This window comes from Convolutriloba macropyga, chromosome 3 (genome assembly GCF_964194025.1).
Source record: "Convolutriloba macropyga chromosome 3, txConMacr16.3, whole genome shotgun sequence".
In the NCBI taxonomy this organism is placed as follows: domain Eukaryota; kingdom Metazoa; phylum Xenacoelomorpha; order Acoela; family Convolutidae; genus Convolutriloba; species Convolutriloba macropyga.
In genome coordinates, this window is record NC_134470.1 from 55,234,686 (window position 1) to 55,249,152 (window position 14,467).

The 14,467-nt window shown below is 35.1% G+C and overlaps 1 protein-coding gene across 1 annotated transcript; it reads right to left on the reverse strand.

The window, feature by feature from the left end:
- Positions 1-5,213: 5,213 nt before the first annotated feature.
- On the reverse strand, positions 5,214-9,294 carry LOC142336663 (guanine nucleotide-binding protein alpha-1 subunit-like). The gene is made up of 3 exons (XM_075385573.1): positions 8,909-9,294; positions 5,504-5,621; positions 5,214-5,381 (listed from the first exon to the last, which is right to left on the reverse strand). Exons 1-3 carry the CDS (start codon positions 9,292-9,294, stop codon positions 5,214-5,216), a joined length of 672 nt encoding a protein of 223 aa, XP_075241688.1.
- Positions 9,295-14,467: the final 5,173 nt, after the last annotated feature.

The following is a 14,467-nucleotide window of genomic DNA, read 5'->3' on the forward strand; positions in this document are numbered from 1 at the left end:
TGTTGAAGGTGTCAATTTTCAATTATCTTTTTGCATTAATTGCTCTCAAACGAAGTTTGAAGCATTTTGTAAATTTGTCTTTGAAAAGTTTTTGCTAAATCGTTTTTTTCCAGAACGATATTTTGATTTCACTTCTTGGATGACTTTGCACGCTTCACTTTTTTGAGTGAATTGTTTTGAGCCCATTTTGGGTGATTTATTTATGCGCGATGATGGAAAGTTTTGTGCAAGTGAGTTTCCTACTTTCTTAACTTTTTGTTTGTTTCGATTCAATATCGCAGGTTTTTGTAATTGTTGCGCTCTAATATGTATCTTTGTTTTTCTCTTATGTCACCAAATGCCCAGATAGCACTCGTCCGGATTTTAAAGCAACTGAGTTTACTTGTGCTTGCGGAAAGGCATTTCAATTTAGTTTTCATTAGTGTCAAAAGTTATAGAAACGTTCAAACATTTTTTACCACAATGTTATAGGTATGAAAATAAAGCATCGTTGTTATCCAATAAAATAATGGGATCTTTTCCATTTGTGCCCCCCAAAATGTTATGCACCCCCCCCCCCCCAGTTACAGAGCACGTTCCATTACATAGTAACTCATTATACAGAAAAGTGGCACGTGTGCGTGGGGTGCAAATAACATGGTCCCACTTACCAGGGAGCACAAATGGAAGAGATCCAAATAATCTATAGTGGTTATCAAAATCATGTATTTTGGTTGGTGTTTGATAGTACGGCCTAATTGTGCAAACATTTAATGGGCATTTAAAGGAAATACGGAGATACTGCTAGAAATTTTCGGGCTGGTATTTTAGTTGCTACAGATACAAAACAAATTAAGTGGGACGTATGTTTTTTATCCTTCGAATTAGAAACTCAGATTACTCAAATTCCAATTTTCGAGACTGAAAGGAACAAGTATTCGGTCATTGTTGCTGTGCACCAAATGCTTTCAAGCTGCTGTTAGGTGGATTTTCCTTTTAGAAAAGCAGTTAGTTTTTTTTGGATTTTAATTTTTTTCATTGAGAAGACATCCCAATTGTGAATTTTTAACTTCTATCCTTACTAGCTCATGCTTTTTGTAATATATCTGAGCTGAGCAAATTAATCTTGCAGCCGTCTTTTTGCAGTCCTTATTTGATATTTTAATAATAATTGTGGTTTCTGCGTAATCGCAGTGGAACAGCATTAGGCCTACAGTAGCCTGTTTTCAGCTGCCCTTTTTCTTATTCAGCTGCCCTTTTTCAGCTGCCCTTTTTTCGTTTTCAGCTGCCCTTTATATTTTAGTACTGAAAGCTGAATAGAGCTTGAGCAGCTTTATTCGGTTCGTTACCGAGCTTTAGTTTCTGCCATGTGCGTAATGTGTCAGTTTTGTCTCTCAATATTATTTTCAGTTCTTCTCTCGTTGTCTTGCTTCAGTAATCTATTCTGGGATTTAAAAAAAGGCATGGACACCTATCTAAAAAGTGTACATGCCCTATAAAACGACCTATATTGGCCTGTCTCAGTTAATTTGAAATTATATTGTCATCTTAGTTGCTTGAACGTACTTTATCCTTTATAATACACACCAAAATCTAGATTAATAACTTTTTCCGCTTGCTTTATCGCGTTATTCGAGATAATCAAGTCAAGAGCCAGCTAAGATTAGGTACTTATGTTATGATGCTATGAGGGCTGGTGCTAGTTTTTTATTAATCTTGAACGAAATTTGAAGCCATTTTTGTAAATGTATGTCTTTTTTTATGCACAATTTTTGCTTGACTGTTTTCTTATTGAACACTCAGTCAATTATACTTCTGGGGTAACTTTTCATGCTTAAATTTTTGATTGTTTGGGAGATTTGAATTGCTAGCGTTCAGAAATTAAGTGTGTCGCTCAAATTAAACCGATTGTGAGCAGAGACAGGTCATAGCAGGTGTAGTGGCGCAGTGGTTAGTGTTACTAATGTTAACCAAGGGGTTGACGTTTCGAACCCCTTCCTAATCAGAATTTTTGCACCATAAAATTGTCTAGCATCACCACTTGTTCGAGAGCAATTCGTCCGACGTTACTGGTTTTATTTTTTTGTTGTTTGCAATTGTCTTTGTCGAAATGGGATTGAATTGTGAGATGAGGTTGGTGATTTTTGCTGGTGATATTGATTCCTTTTCTGACCTTTAATGTTAGGCCGTAGCTGGTTAACCTTTATAAGAAGTTTTGCTTCTTTTGTTCACAAGCGGATTTTAAATGAAATTTTAAAAATGTCACAAGAGGGACAACAACTACCCTCTAAAATAAATTTAATTTAGTAGAAACGAAATTCCTATCATTAAACCTTGAACTTTTGTGAAGTACTCCATGGAAACCAAGGTCCAAGATAGATTTCACAATTAAACAACTACATAAGAAGTATGATTAAGGTTGTTTACCAGAAACTGAACCATATTGTTTTAGTCAGCTTGCGTCAAAAAAGTTTCAACTTTGTGTCGTGTTCGGAAATCTTCCGGGTCTGTTTTTTAATCAGTTCACAAATTCGGATGGTTTGCGAAGTCAATTTTGCAATGCTATATCTAAAATTTTCACTCTAACTTTCAGGAGAGCCGCAAAATGAGCGTTAAAACAAAATTCATATTCTAGGTAGTGTTTTTAAAACCGCGGAAAGTTGACTTTTTTTTTGTTTTTCTCGCTTTTTTTTCCCAGATGGTTTTTATTTTCACTCGTGGTCATCTATTCTAGTTCGTCTTTTGTTCTGTCAATGACATTTTAGAATTGGTACTTCAGGAGCGGCTTTTCTTTTGTTTTTTCATTTTTTCAACGTTTTTGTGTCACAAGATGAGGCTTTATGCTCACTTCAAATAAGCTGATGTTCTTGCATTTATGCATTTTGTTATTTTGCGTTCGTTTCTTTATTCATCGAATTGAATTTCTCTTTTTTTAATTGGAGGAGTCAGAAGCTGTTAAGAATATAACACTCAAAGTGAAAATTATTTGAATCCATCTTTGGCCTACAATCTCAACAACAATTAGCGAAATCATTTTTCATGCCTTTTTTTCATTGTTTTTAAGGGCTTAGAGAGAGAGAGAGAGAGAGAGAGAGAGAGAGAGAGAGAGAGAGAGAGAGAATAACTGCGACAGCGTCGAGGATATGTAGTCCGGGGACTTCATATCTCCGTAAAATAGACGTTTATTTCTTTTTGTCAACTTTTTTGTGTCACAAGATGTAGCTTTATGCTCAGTTCAAATCAGCGGTTCTTTCGTTTATTCAATTTATTATTTTGCGTTCGTTTCCTTATTCATCGAATTGAATTTCCCTTTTTTTAATTGGAGGATTCAGGAGCTATTAAGGAATCTTTGGCCTACAATCACAACAATAATTAGCGAAATCATATTTCATGCCTTTTTTCATTGTTTTTTATGGCCTTAGAGAGAGAGAGAGAGAGAGAGAGAGAGAGAGAGAGAGAGAGAGAGAGAGAGAGAGAGAGAGAGAGAGAGAGATAGAATAACTGCGACAGCGTCGAGGGACCTCATATTCTCGACGCTGTCGAAGTTTTTTTCTGGCAACATGACAGTTATATTTTATGCTAATACAAAAGGCCATTTACTGGTTAATTTCAGGAAGGCCTAGAAAAGTTTAATCCAGTATTTTTCATTGGGATTCTTTTTTTTGCTTTTGGAGCATCTGAGAACAAGCAGATATAAGGCTGCTTGGTTGTCAAGCGAAACGTAATCACTGCTCCAGTATGTGCATGGGACATAAATCTAACGCAACATTTGCCGACTGATACCCAGAAAATACCAGTCACATCTGATTTTTTATTTTGCTGATTTTGTAGAATTTTAAGATGTCAATATAAGCAACTCCATTTGATTGGCAATTTAAGCTTTTTAGTATGTAATATATTAATCCCACCCCTCGATTACATTATGGAAAAGCCATATATCATATCGCTTAGTTCACCTCCAATTGGGTGAGTAAAAATTAAAGACGAAGAATTCTCTTTACTTCTCAGTGGGCGAGGTGAAATTGCATACAAATGCCTTGTTTTTGGTTGAGATCAGAGTTTATAAAGAATTCAGCGGAGACATTTGTGGCACTCCACGAAATGTTTCTACTTGAAGCGACTATGCCAACCTGTCCATGGCAATAGATTATCCCTCTGATTGATAGCTTTTACTTTGGGAAATTCATAGGGAAAAAAATGAATTTCGAGCACCAGAGATTTTTGCGAATTTGTTATCCTCAGAATTGGTTTGCAGCCATTTACATGATCATCATTTACGCCCCCCCCCCCTCCCGGATCAATTAATTTATCAAAAAAGTTTAAATCATCAGAGGCTTAATGTCGAGTTGGAAAATTTTCCCCACTTAATTAAGTTATATTCTGTTCTATTTATCAAAAACACCATGGTGAAATATCAAGAACACCTGCGACTGGGGACGTAAATGAGCACACTAAGTTGTGGTGGTGGTGGGGGTGGGGGGGGGGGGGGCTGAAAAGATCAGTCCATAATTCAAGCAAGTCCAGTTCTGGAGAAAATATCGTCCATAATTGTGTTCACGACAGAGTGAATTAAATGAGTCAAAGCTCCAGTGTCAGTTGCGCACGTGAAATGTTGGAAAATCTTCCTTTTTTCACTCTGATTTTTTGAATGAAACTGGGCGCTAAAGTACGAACAACCATCCTCAAAATTGGCGCCTCCGGTGTAATTAGGGAAGAAGTCGGATATGGGCGAGGTTTTGATTTTCTCTTTGAACAGATCGGTTTTGTTGAGGAATAACACAATGTTTTTCATTCTGAATATTGGCATGTGAATTGTGCTTTCAAAGAGGGTTAAACTCTCTTTCATTCGATTTGTTGGACGTTTTTGGTCTTCCTGTTATTAATCTGTTTCCTTGCTTAATATTAATTTTTTAGACATTTGCGAAAAAGACCCCATATTGGCTAGCTTTATACTTAGCGTAGTCAAAATGTATCCTTCAATTAGAAATGATTCTGATTGTCTTAAAAGTAGGATCGTATCCGGAGAGAAGTGGACGGATGGGTTTTTTTTCGAAAGCGATAAATTTAATTTTCGTTGCTACTTGATTGCTTTCAATTTGCTAAATTCGTTAAACAAATGATACGCTATCAGCGCGCAAATTAACTTATTTATTCAAAAAGACGAAATCTACTATACATGCACTCAATACAATGAAAGAGGATGTTTCTACGCAACAAAATGTCAAAACAATTAATTATTCGGCAGACGGAATTGGGTTCCGGATGGGGTGTCCAGATCGAGCAGACCAAAAGTAAGTCTGTTCTTGGGTGGCACCGGACCCACTGTCCTCGACCCAAGTCCGCCTGTCCCCATAATTATCCTGTTCATGGACCTCATTTTGCAAACTCTCTTTAAACAAGGCCTGAAAAGCAATGCTGCAACCAAAAAAAGCCGTTGTCTTACTCAGAAAGGAAACAGAAATAAGTGTCCCTGAAGTGTCAAGTCATAATCAGCGAGAGAGGCTACCCAGATGATGGCACTGACATTGTCGAATGCATGCACCCACTTGCGTCTCTGTGACCTTTGACCTCCAATGTCTATGATGCGGAAGGTGCCTCTGTGCTGTCTAGTGTCAACGTTAATTACTATCTCCGTCACTTGTCTAGATTTAAAAGCAGCAAAAGGGAGTACATATATCAGTTTTTAAAGGAGTAATTCGTTCTTAATAAGGGCTAATTATAGAGTAATAACTATCCGGCTCCTTCCCGTTATGCTTCCCCACTTCCAGGCTTTCCCCGCTTCAATTAGGATACTTTACTTACCGTAACCCCCACCCCCCGCCCCCCCCCAATAATTTTGATGAGTCTAGGAATTAAACCCCCACGGAATTAACCCCCCATGGAAACCATCACAGCAAAAAGCCAAACACGCATGCCTGAAAACCTCACGTAATTCAAATTGTCATGTTCTGTATTTTGTATTCACGCTTTAACATTATAAATAGAATTTGTTGATTATTTTGAAGTATATCTCGGCCGCTTCCACAGGAATGAGAGTAGTCGAAAACCACGCTTTCATCACATAACATGGAATGTGTATCATCGCACGATTGAGCACCTGCCGAAAACTAACAATGCGATAGAAGGTTTCCATAGAGGTATTGAAACGATGCAATTTAACAAGCCCTATATTTGGAAATTCTTGGAGGCCATACAGAGACAACAAGTGTTTCAAAAAGAAGCAAAAAGGAGAGAAGAACATGGTTAAAGAGAATGAGAATTACGGCAGAATAAAACGAATTGTTTGTGCCGCACACGAACAGCAGCCATTAGCATATTTGCGAGCAATTGCCTCAAGTATGTAATTTTGAGAAACTGTTTCAATCCTTTGCTTTTGATCTGTGCAATTGTTTTGCAATATAATTTATTTAAATCAATTTGATTGATGATATGATGTAAAGTGGGGGTTTATATTTGTGGTGTTTTTTCCTTGGGGGTTTCTTTCCGTGGAAGTTTTTTTTTTCTATCTAATTAGGAGTGGGGTTTTTCAGTTGGTTTTTCCGAAAACAATTGGGATTTATTTGGTATAAAGTGGAGTTGTAGAAAAAATCCTTCTGGAGACACTGTACCTAATATCAATAAGCATTGAACAATTTTTTCAGCAATATCAACAATCGGTATTGAGGGACATACTTCATAATAGATTCCAAAGCTCGCGAAATGAAAGGATAAATTAAAATCAGTGAATGGAATAAATTTGAAAGTTCTGAACCAGAAAATTCTGAACCACAAAATCTGGCGAGCAAGAATTTGAAGTGAGTTTTTTTACGGATACACTATGTGATATAGTTAGCAAGTTATTAAATCTTGAAATTGTTGAGTCGACATCTAGTTTCGAACTTTTGTGCAATCTATAGGCTGAACCAAACCAAACTATGTTTTAAATTAAGCTAATATATTTGTGTTAGAAATAGGATTATGGCTGTAACAGATAATAAATATTATGGCCCTCCTGATTGGGTCGAATCGACCATTTGTTCGGCAATTTTTAGATAATGGCACTTTGTCGATTCGATTCTGTCGATATTGAAAATCAAAATTATCGAGCCCAAAATGTATTTTTAGAGACTGATTCAGTGACAATTTTTATTATTAGATATTTTGATGCTATCTGACTATGAAAACTGAAAGACGAGAACTGGAATCTAATTAAACGAAATACTAGTAGTATTATATCAAAACACGAAAACAGCGAGCCTGCGAATGAAAAAACGACCAGTCATAGAGAATTATCCAGTTTTATTCTATGTTTACTAATGATTCAGTGATAACCTTCAAGGGCATAAAAACTTGTTGAATAAAAAGTTGAATGCTTTTGATCAAATTGCAAACTGCTATCGACTTCGTTGCTTTAAAGAAAGTAATTGAGAACTTCTGGAAACAAAACGTATAAACTGCAAACTGAGAAATGATGCTTTGAGCTTTTCATACCAAGAATGAAAGCCGTGCTCACTTCGTTTTCGTTTTTCAGGCACATATTTAACTGCCTAAAATCCAAAAATTTGCCCACTTCAGTGAAATTGGTCCCTATTTTTTTCATGATGCAGATTAAGGGTACTATTTTATTTTTTTTTGTAACATTTAATCGTGGATTAGTCGCTTAATTCAGCCATAATTTACCTAAATGCATTTATTTAAGACTAAATTAGAAATAATAAATAATTGAAAATTATTCGTATTCAACATTCAAACTTTTTTTGATTTGCTGAAAAGGAAAAAAAATGCCAAGATAAGGCCTAGTCAGCGTTTAATGCTGATAATTTTGGTCTGAAAGTGCACAAATATTGATTAAAAGCTAGAAAACTTCTTTTGGACACTTTTTTGAACCTCTCTAGTAAGTGTCTGACACTTTTGAAATAATTTTATGCATTTCATCAAACTCTATAAAACTTTTGAATTTCAGAAAATTCGTAGTTATTTCTGAAGCTATTAGAATTATTATGAGGAAATGGTGTGCACAAGGTTCTTTATCAGGATGAGAGGCCCTCTTGTCTTTCTGCTTCCACCTAGTCCTATTTAAAAAGATCAAGTTTTTTTAAGATTGCAAACATTCTTACAAAGCTTCAAAAATGTTGAAAACATAAAACATGCATAATTGTACTCCCTTGTTTGCGATCGTTCATTGATAATATCCTGTGTTGACGGCAAGTAAGCTAAAGTTGCGATTTGTCTCAACTTTTCTATAAAGTATCCCGCATTATCCATTAACTGATATTCGTTGGATCTTTTCACACATTCCTGCAATCCCGAATCTGGCCAGACCTTCTCGACAGCGTCTATTACGTAACCGGGTATATCTGAGTCCATTGTTATGTCATAATTGAGCTGAAAATCGCGAATTTGAGTAGCGTGCTCATTCAATGTTGGATCACTAAAATTGCGGAACTGTTTCTTCTTGCCCCGTAAACGATTGCTTTGAACTTTTAGTGACTTACTGAGATAAAAAAGAACTATTCAAAAATGATTCTAAAAATGATTGTAGCAAAATCACAAAAACATTTTCCAGCGATCTGTCTTGATATTTAGCTCAATTTAAAATTGAATTGGAGAGAACGAACATAAATAGGATTAAAAGTAAAATAAATCTTAAAACAAATTTTATCTGGCGCTTAATAAGGGAACTCGTCGAGCTTTCATCGATCAGTAAGATAACAATTGCGCTGAAAACAAACTGATTTTCACCGCAAAGCGCCCAGATCATTTAGGTGAATTTTTAATAATAACTGCGGTGAAATTAAAAATCGTGGTTTTTTTCCTAAGATTTGTTGTGAAAGTAGTTCAATTTTTACCGCATTAAACGACGCATTAATCACCTCATTTTTGTAAAATTTCACTAAACTTGTTGCAAATCGTGATCTTTTTAGCAATTTTTATTACTGTCGTCTCTAACCGGGAAAACACTGAATGGACTTTAGAGAACCCGCCCCTAAGAAGCATGTAGTTAAATTGAGAGGAATTTTTGGGGTTAAAGAGAAGCAGCTCCCTGAACGCAACGTCTAATGTGTTCATGGCCTTGAGAATAATGGCGATTGATTTGATGGCATTTCCTCTTATTATGGGCAAATGCTGCAGTCTCTCATTGTCACTGAACCCATCAGCATAAATAATACGCATTTGTTTCACGACTGTGCTTTTACCACACTCGCCCGCGCCCAGCATTAAGAGGTTAATTATCTGCTCCTGTTGCTTTCGGAACGTGTCTAGCTCTCTGTCAATTTGACGGCTCTTTTCCTCGGCCTCCGTCTTTGGGCGGAAACAACAACAGAACCGACACATTATTTTGCATCTAATTCCGGTTTTTTTTCAGACGATATAAAATAGTAATGAGGCGTTCTAGGTATTTCAATACTGATTTTGATCGATTTTTGATGGAAACAGAAATGTAAAATTTCTGCAACTGAAAAGATTGGTTATTTGTTTATTATTTCAGTAGATTGGTTGAATTATAATAGAGAATGAAATACTCGAATTGATTATGCTTTCAGAATAATATTATTGTATTTAAGTTCCCATAAAGCCCACCATGATAATAGGTTTGAAACTTGGTATTATCAACGCCGAGATATTGATAAAATTCAATAGTCTTTATTTAACTTAATGAAACTAAAACTAATGTTTAACCATGCCAAACATCAGTTAAACGTGATCTCATTGAGTTGTATAAAAGAGAACTCGTAGCAATATGATTGTAGATCTCATCTCCATTAGAATTCAATTTGAAGTCAACTTTGCAAGTATTCAGGCTATTTGAAGGGCAAATAATGCATGACAACTCACAACAACAATAATACGTTCTTATTGTACAAAATTGAAGGCGTTTCAAGCATGATTGATCATCTGATGCAACACTAAAGAATTTGAAAGAATTTGCGCATTCGACACTTTTGGTCATCAACATTTTCTGCCATCTAGGGTGCCATTGATTGATAAAGAATTTTTAATGCGTCATAAACAGTGGATTTATTGATACGACAATCTGTTGTCATAATTGACAGCAATAAGCTGTTAATTCTTTTTTCATTTCTTTTGATTTATAGTGCAAAGTTTACCTGAAGAAACCGAGTTTGCAGGTACCGAAACCCGGACGTATCGCCAAGTCAATATCAGTACGAGGCACGGCTAATTGCAATTTTTATATCGGTACTGATTTAGAGCTATGCTTATGGCACATTGTACTCTTAGCAGTCTAAATGCAAATCTTAGTCACGGCGAGCAAGTCCAAGTGCAAGTCCTGGCCTAGAAGTGCCTGTCTAAATACAAGTATTCGCTAAGACGTGTAAGTCTAAATGAGGTCCTAGTAAGACTTGCATTTAGACATGCAAGTCTTAGATGACATGGTAAGTGAAGGAAACGCCAAAAATGGTCCGGAAATAGCCAAAATAGAACGGGAACCGGTACAAAATAAGAAAGGTCAAAAATGGTAGAAAAGTTGGTTAGTTGAAAAAAAATGGGTGGGAAATTGTCAGAAATTGCTCACTAATTTATCACTTGAAATTAGTAAAAAAATCATCAGAAAAATTAGTCACGAAATTGTGAGAAATTGGTTTGCGAAATGCAAACAATACTAAAAAAATTTGGTCACGAAATCGTCAAAAGAATACATAGTCTAAAATCTTCGATATTTGCCAAGGTACTGAACCAATCGCAGCAGGACTGAAATCATCAGAAACGCCGTAAATTGCGCTTTAAAACCATAGATATGAGTCTTTAATTTGACCCATTGAAGTGCACAAAATTGGTCTGGGAGCCAACGGCAATTTGATCAAATAAACATGTGCAGCCTGGAGTTTGAATCGTCAATTACTATGCCATGACTATATTTGCGTACTTTTTTATAATAACACTTACCGAGGGTAATTGTGGTGCTTTTATTAGTTGGTATCATGGTACTGAATCTGTATCACGATCCCGATTCTCACCTTGACCTACCTTGGGGTCGATTTTGGGGCTGAATGCTATTTCGGATTAGATCAGCAATTGTGCTAAGAAAAATCTATCCAAACTGAGCAGAGGAAATTTAACAGAGGCACTTTTAGCGAAGGTACCAAAAGTTATAAACATTCGGATAAATTCGATCTGAAATAGAGCAAAAAATGGCGGGCTTAGAACAACTCATGGCGCTTCGTTGCAAAAATCTCTACTCGGCAGTACAAGAATTACAAAACAAATTGAGAGATATTCGTTCTCAACAAAGGGTAAAGCTGAATTAAGCCACCTTTACAACGGAAACGATCAGCTCGTAATTGATCTGGAATCTGACAAAATCGATTCAATTGTTTAAAAGCGATTGAAAATTTGAGAGCAGCGCTGACCGACAATGAGGAAGACCAAAATGAGACGGAATTCTAGCAGAAAATATGTCAACCGGTCAAAAAGTTTGGAAATATGTCAACAACTCAAAAAAAGGAGTCAATGTTCATGCGAAGCCAGCTTTATATCCAGGTAAAACCGAAAATAATTTACATACCCTGGAAAGAAATTTTCAACCAATTAGCTTTCGGAACATTCCAAGCAACCTCCGTTTTTAAATTTCTTCGAAAGAAATCTTTGCGCAGAAACAACTCCGCTGCTGACATCTGAGGATGTAAGAGAGCTTATAGTCTAAGAAATTGTTATCTGAAAATTGTTTTTATTCATAAATCATGCTTTTTTGATTCTGGATGATTTTTCGAAATTTTTTTTATCATTTACGCAACCTTAGAAACACAAAAACATGAGAACAAAAATAGTTAATACGAAAGTAGTTATACTTGTGACATAAATTGTACCTTAAAATAGAACTTAGAAACATACAAATGTTGAAAATTTCTATGCATGACTTTCATATTTTTCAAATTTTAGAAACAAATACAAAAAATTGTAAATAGTATAAAGAGGTTCATAATGTGATCTAAGAAGACCTCGTAAAAAGGCCAACACCTTCTAAATGGTTTCTACAATTGTACTCAATTGCAATTCTTCAAAGTGTTACAAAAAAGTACGTTTAGCATTCACAGTGTATAAAACATAAAAAAACACTTAAGAACGCCAAAATGGATAGACTATTTGAAAAACTCTTTTTCCGCTTCTTCTTTTCCGTTTCCTGATAAACGTTGTTTATTGCTAATAGCGTTCACGTACCTTTACTGATGATGCCCTCCGTTGACTCTGCAATATGCTTATGAAAAATTGCAAAGATTTAAACCTGAAAATAAAAAGTTTGGTTCCACAAAAAACTTAGAAAGTACTTAATACTGCTTTCCAATCATTTGAATTTTCATAGGCATTAAATATGGCTCTTTTATATCACTCAACTTGTTTTGTAGGTGAGGCGAAAAAAATCAACGGTACAAATATTAGAGTACGTTCAAATAGACATTAATGGCCTGAACTTTTCAAACCCACTTGTTGCTGAAACTGTAGAACTGTTTTTTTTTAAAATTGGGAGTTTTTAGACAATCGACTAATGGGGAGTCAAAGTAAATAAAATTTCAATTGCGGCATCATATGCTGTTCTAACAATTTTGCTAAATCTGTATTCCAGATCTTTTGTACAAAATTGTGAGCAAATAAGTGGTCTGTCGAGACAAAATAGTTTCAATTCGTATATTATTTTAAAATTTGTGCCGTTCAAATTGCTCACCTTTTTTCATAAATATACAGTGCTGTTCTTAATACTTATCTTGGAAGTTTTCTTATTCAATCAGATTGTATTCAATTTTTCTTAGCAATCAGACAAATGGGAGCGGAAAGCAGATATACATACAAGTTAACATATTTTTCAAAAAATTATATTATCTGATTGCTTCAAAATCTTTTTTTGCTATATTGCGTTTACTTTGGATATTTGCTTGCTGATGAGATTGTTAAAATTGCTTAAAAAACTAGGAAATATTTTTGTTCAATTATGAAAAGTTGTAACTATAAAATTTTGTAAACATTGAGTTCTTAAGTGTTTCACATCTAGTGTTTTTTCTCTATTTCGTCGATCTGTGTTGATATAATGCAGAAATCAAGTTGGGAGCTCTGTCAATTTTGTTTTCTGCTTATTCTGCCTACAATCCCTTGATAGAATTTAGAATAATTTTTCTTATTGCTTTTAATGCTCAAATTGTTTGAATTTTATTTAGCTTCTGTTTCTTAAATGAAAATTGTTAAATTACAGCTAATATTGAATCCTCGGCACAGGAAGCTAATTGTGCATCGAATGGGTTCCACTACTCAAATAGTTCAGAAATATTCCGATGGAAATGAATGGAGAAAATAAGGAAAAGATTGGGACTGTATTTCGGTTTCATCCCAATGAAATTTTAATCATAAGCGTACATCAACAAACCTCCAAGAATATTATCGGACATAGAGGGCACAGGGGTTTTTAGTTAGGTTTTCTTCTAATATTTAAACAAACTCTCTGTCAATTTCAAAAGTAAAGCGTTCTTTCGTTTTTCGTGAATCAATTATTCAAACAATCAATTAATACACTTGAGGCTGTCAGCTATGGTAAGCTCAAAACTTACATTGGAGCAAAGTTCTTACGTTTCAAAAAAAGTTACGCCGATAGAAAAAATGTTCTTTTATGGTATATATAGCTCTGGCTACGCTCTGCTGTTGATGATTGTAGCAAAAACATCAATTCTAGAAAGAAAACAGCATTACATTGTAGCTTGAGTAAAAGTTTGAATTAATTAATTTAACACAGATTTTTCTGATTTTGATGGTGTTATGAGCACGAGGGCTACGCAACTTAGAGGCGTAGCGAAAGCCGTTCACGCTTTTGGGAATCTGAAACGGCAGGTGATAGGTTAGTAATCTAGTTATTTATTTTTAATAATCCAATTAAGCTGATCAAATAATGAAATAATGGAGCTTATGAGGAGAGCTTTTACTGCTGTAACATTTGGTTAGTTTTTTGCAGTTCAGTAATTCGGATTTTTCAGATATCGTGATACAAGTCTGTGCTTCGTTATCCGGTTTTTAAAAAGATGTTTTGTGTGAGATTGTTTTCCAGGGGTTCTATGCATGGATAAATAGTGTTACAGGAATTAAGTGTTGCAGCAACTGTTACATTTGCTGCTTTAGAAATAATCTTGAGTTTATTAAAACATCAGTTCCCATTTCTTGAATCAATTTCAAACTTCTCATAACCTATGTTATGGGGAGACTAAATAAAGGAGAGACTAAATAAAATTAATATTGTTATAATTCACACGTTTTTTTTCCAAATCTAAACAAAATTTGGAGAAAATAAAATAATTGACGTTTTCGAAATTTTTGATCAAATGAATATGTCATTAACTTTTAGGCTTGACCATGTAAATAATTACCTCTTGACAACAAAAACTGCTTTCGACCTAACTAATTTTACGAAAAACTTCTCCGTTTTCCTCCAGTTCAACGCGATCTGTCACTCCATGCCCCCGAGCGATTTCTTTTAGTTTATTTTTTCGAAATTTCCCCCCTTTTCACAACT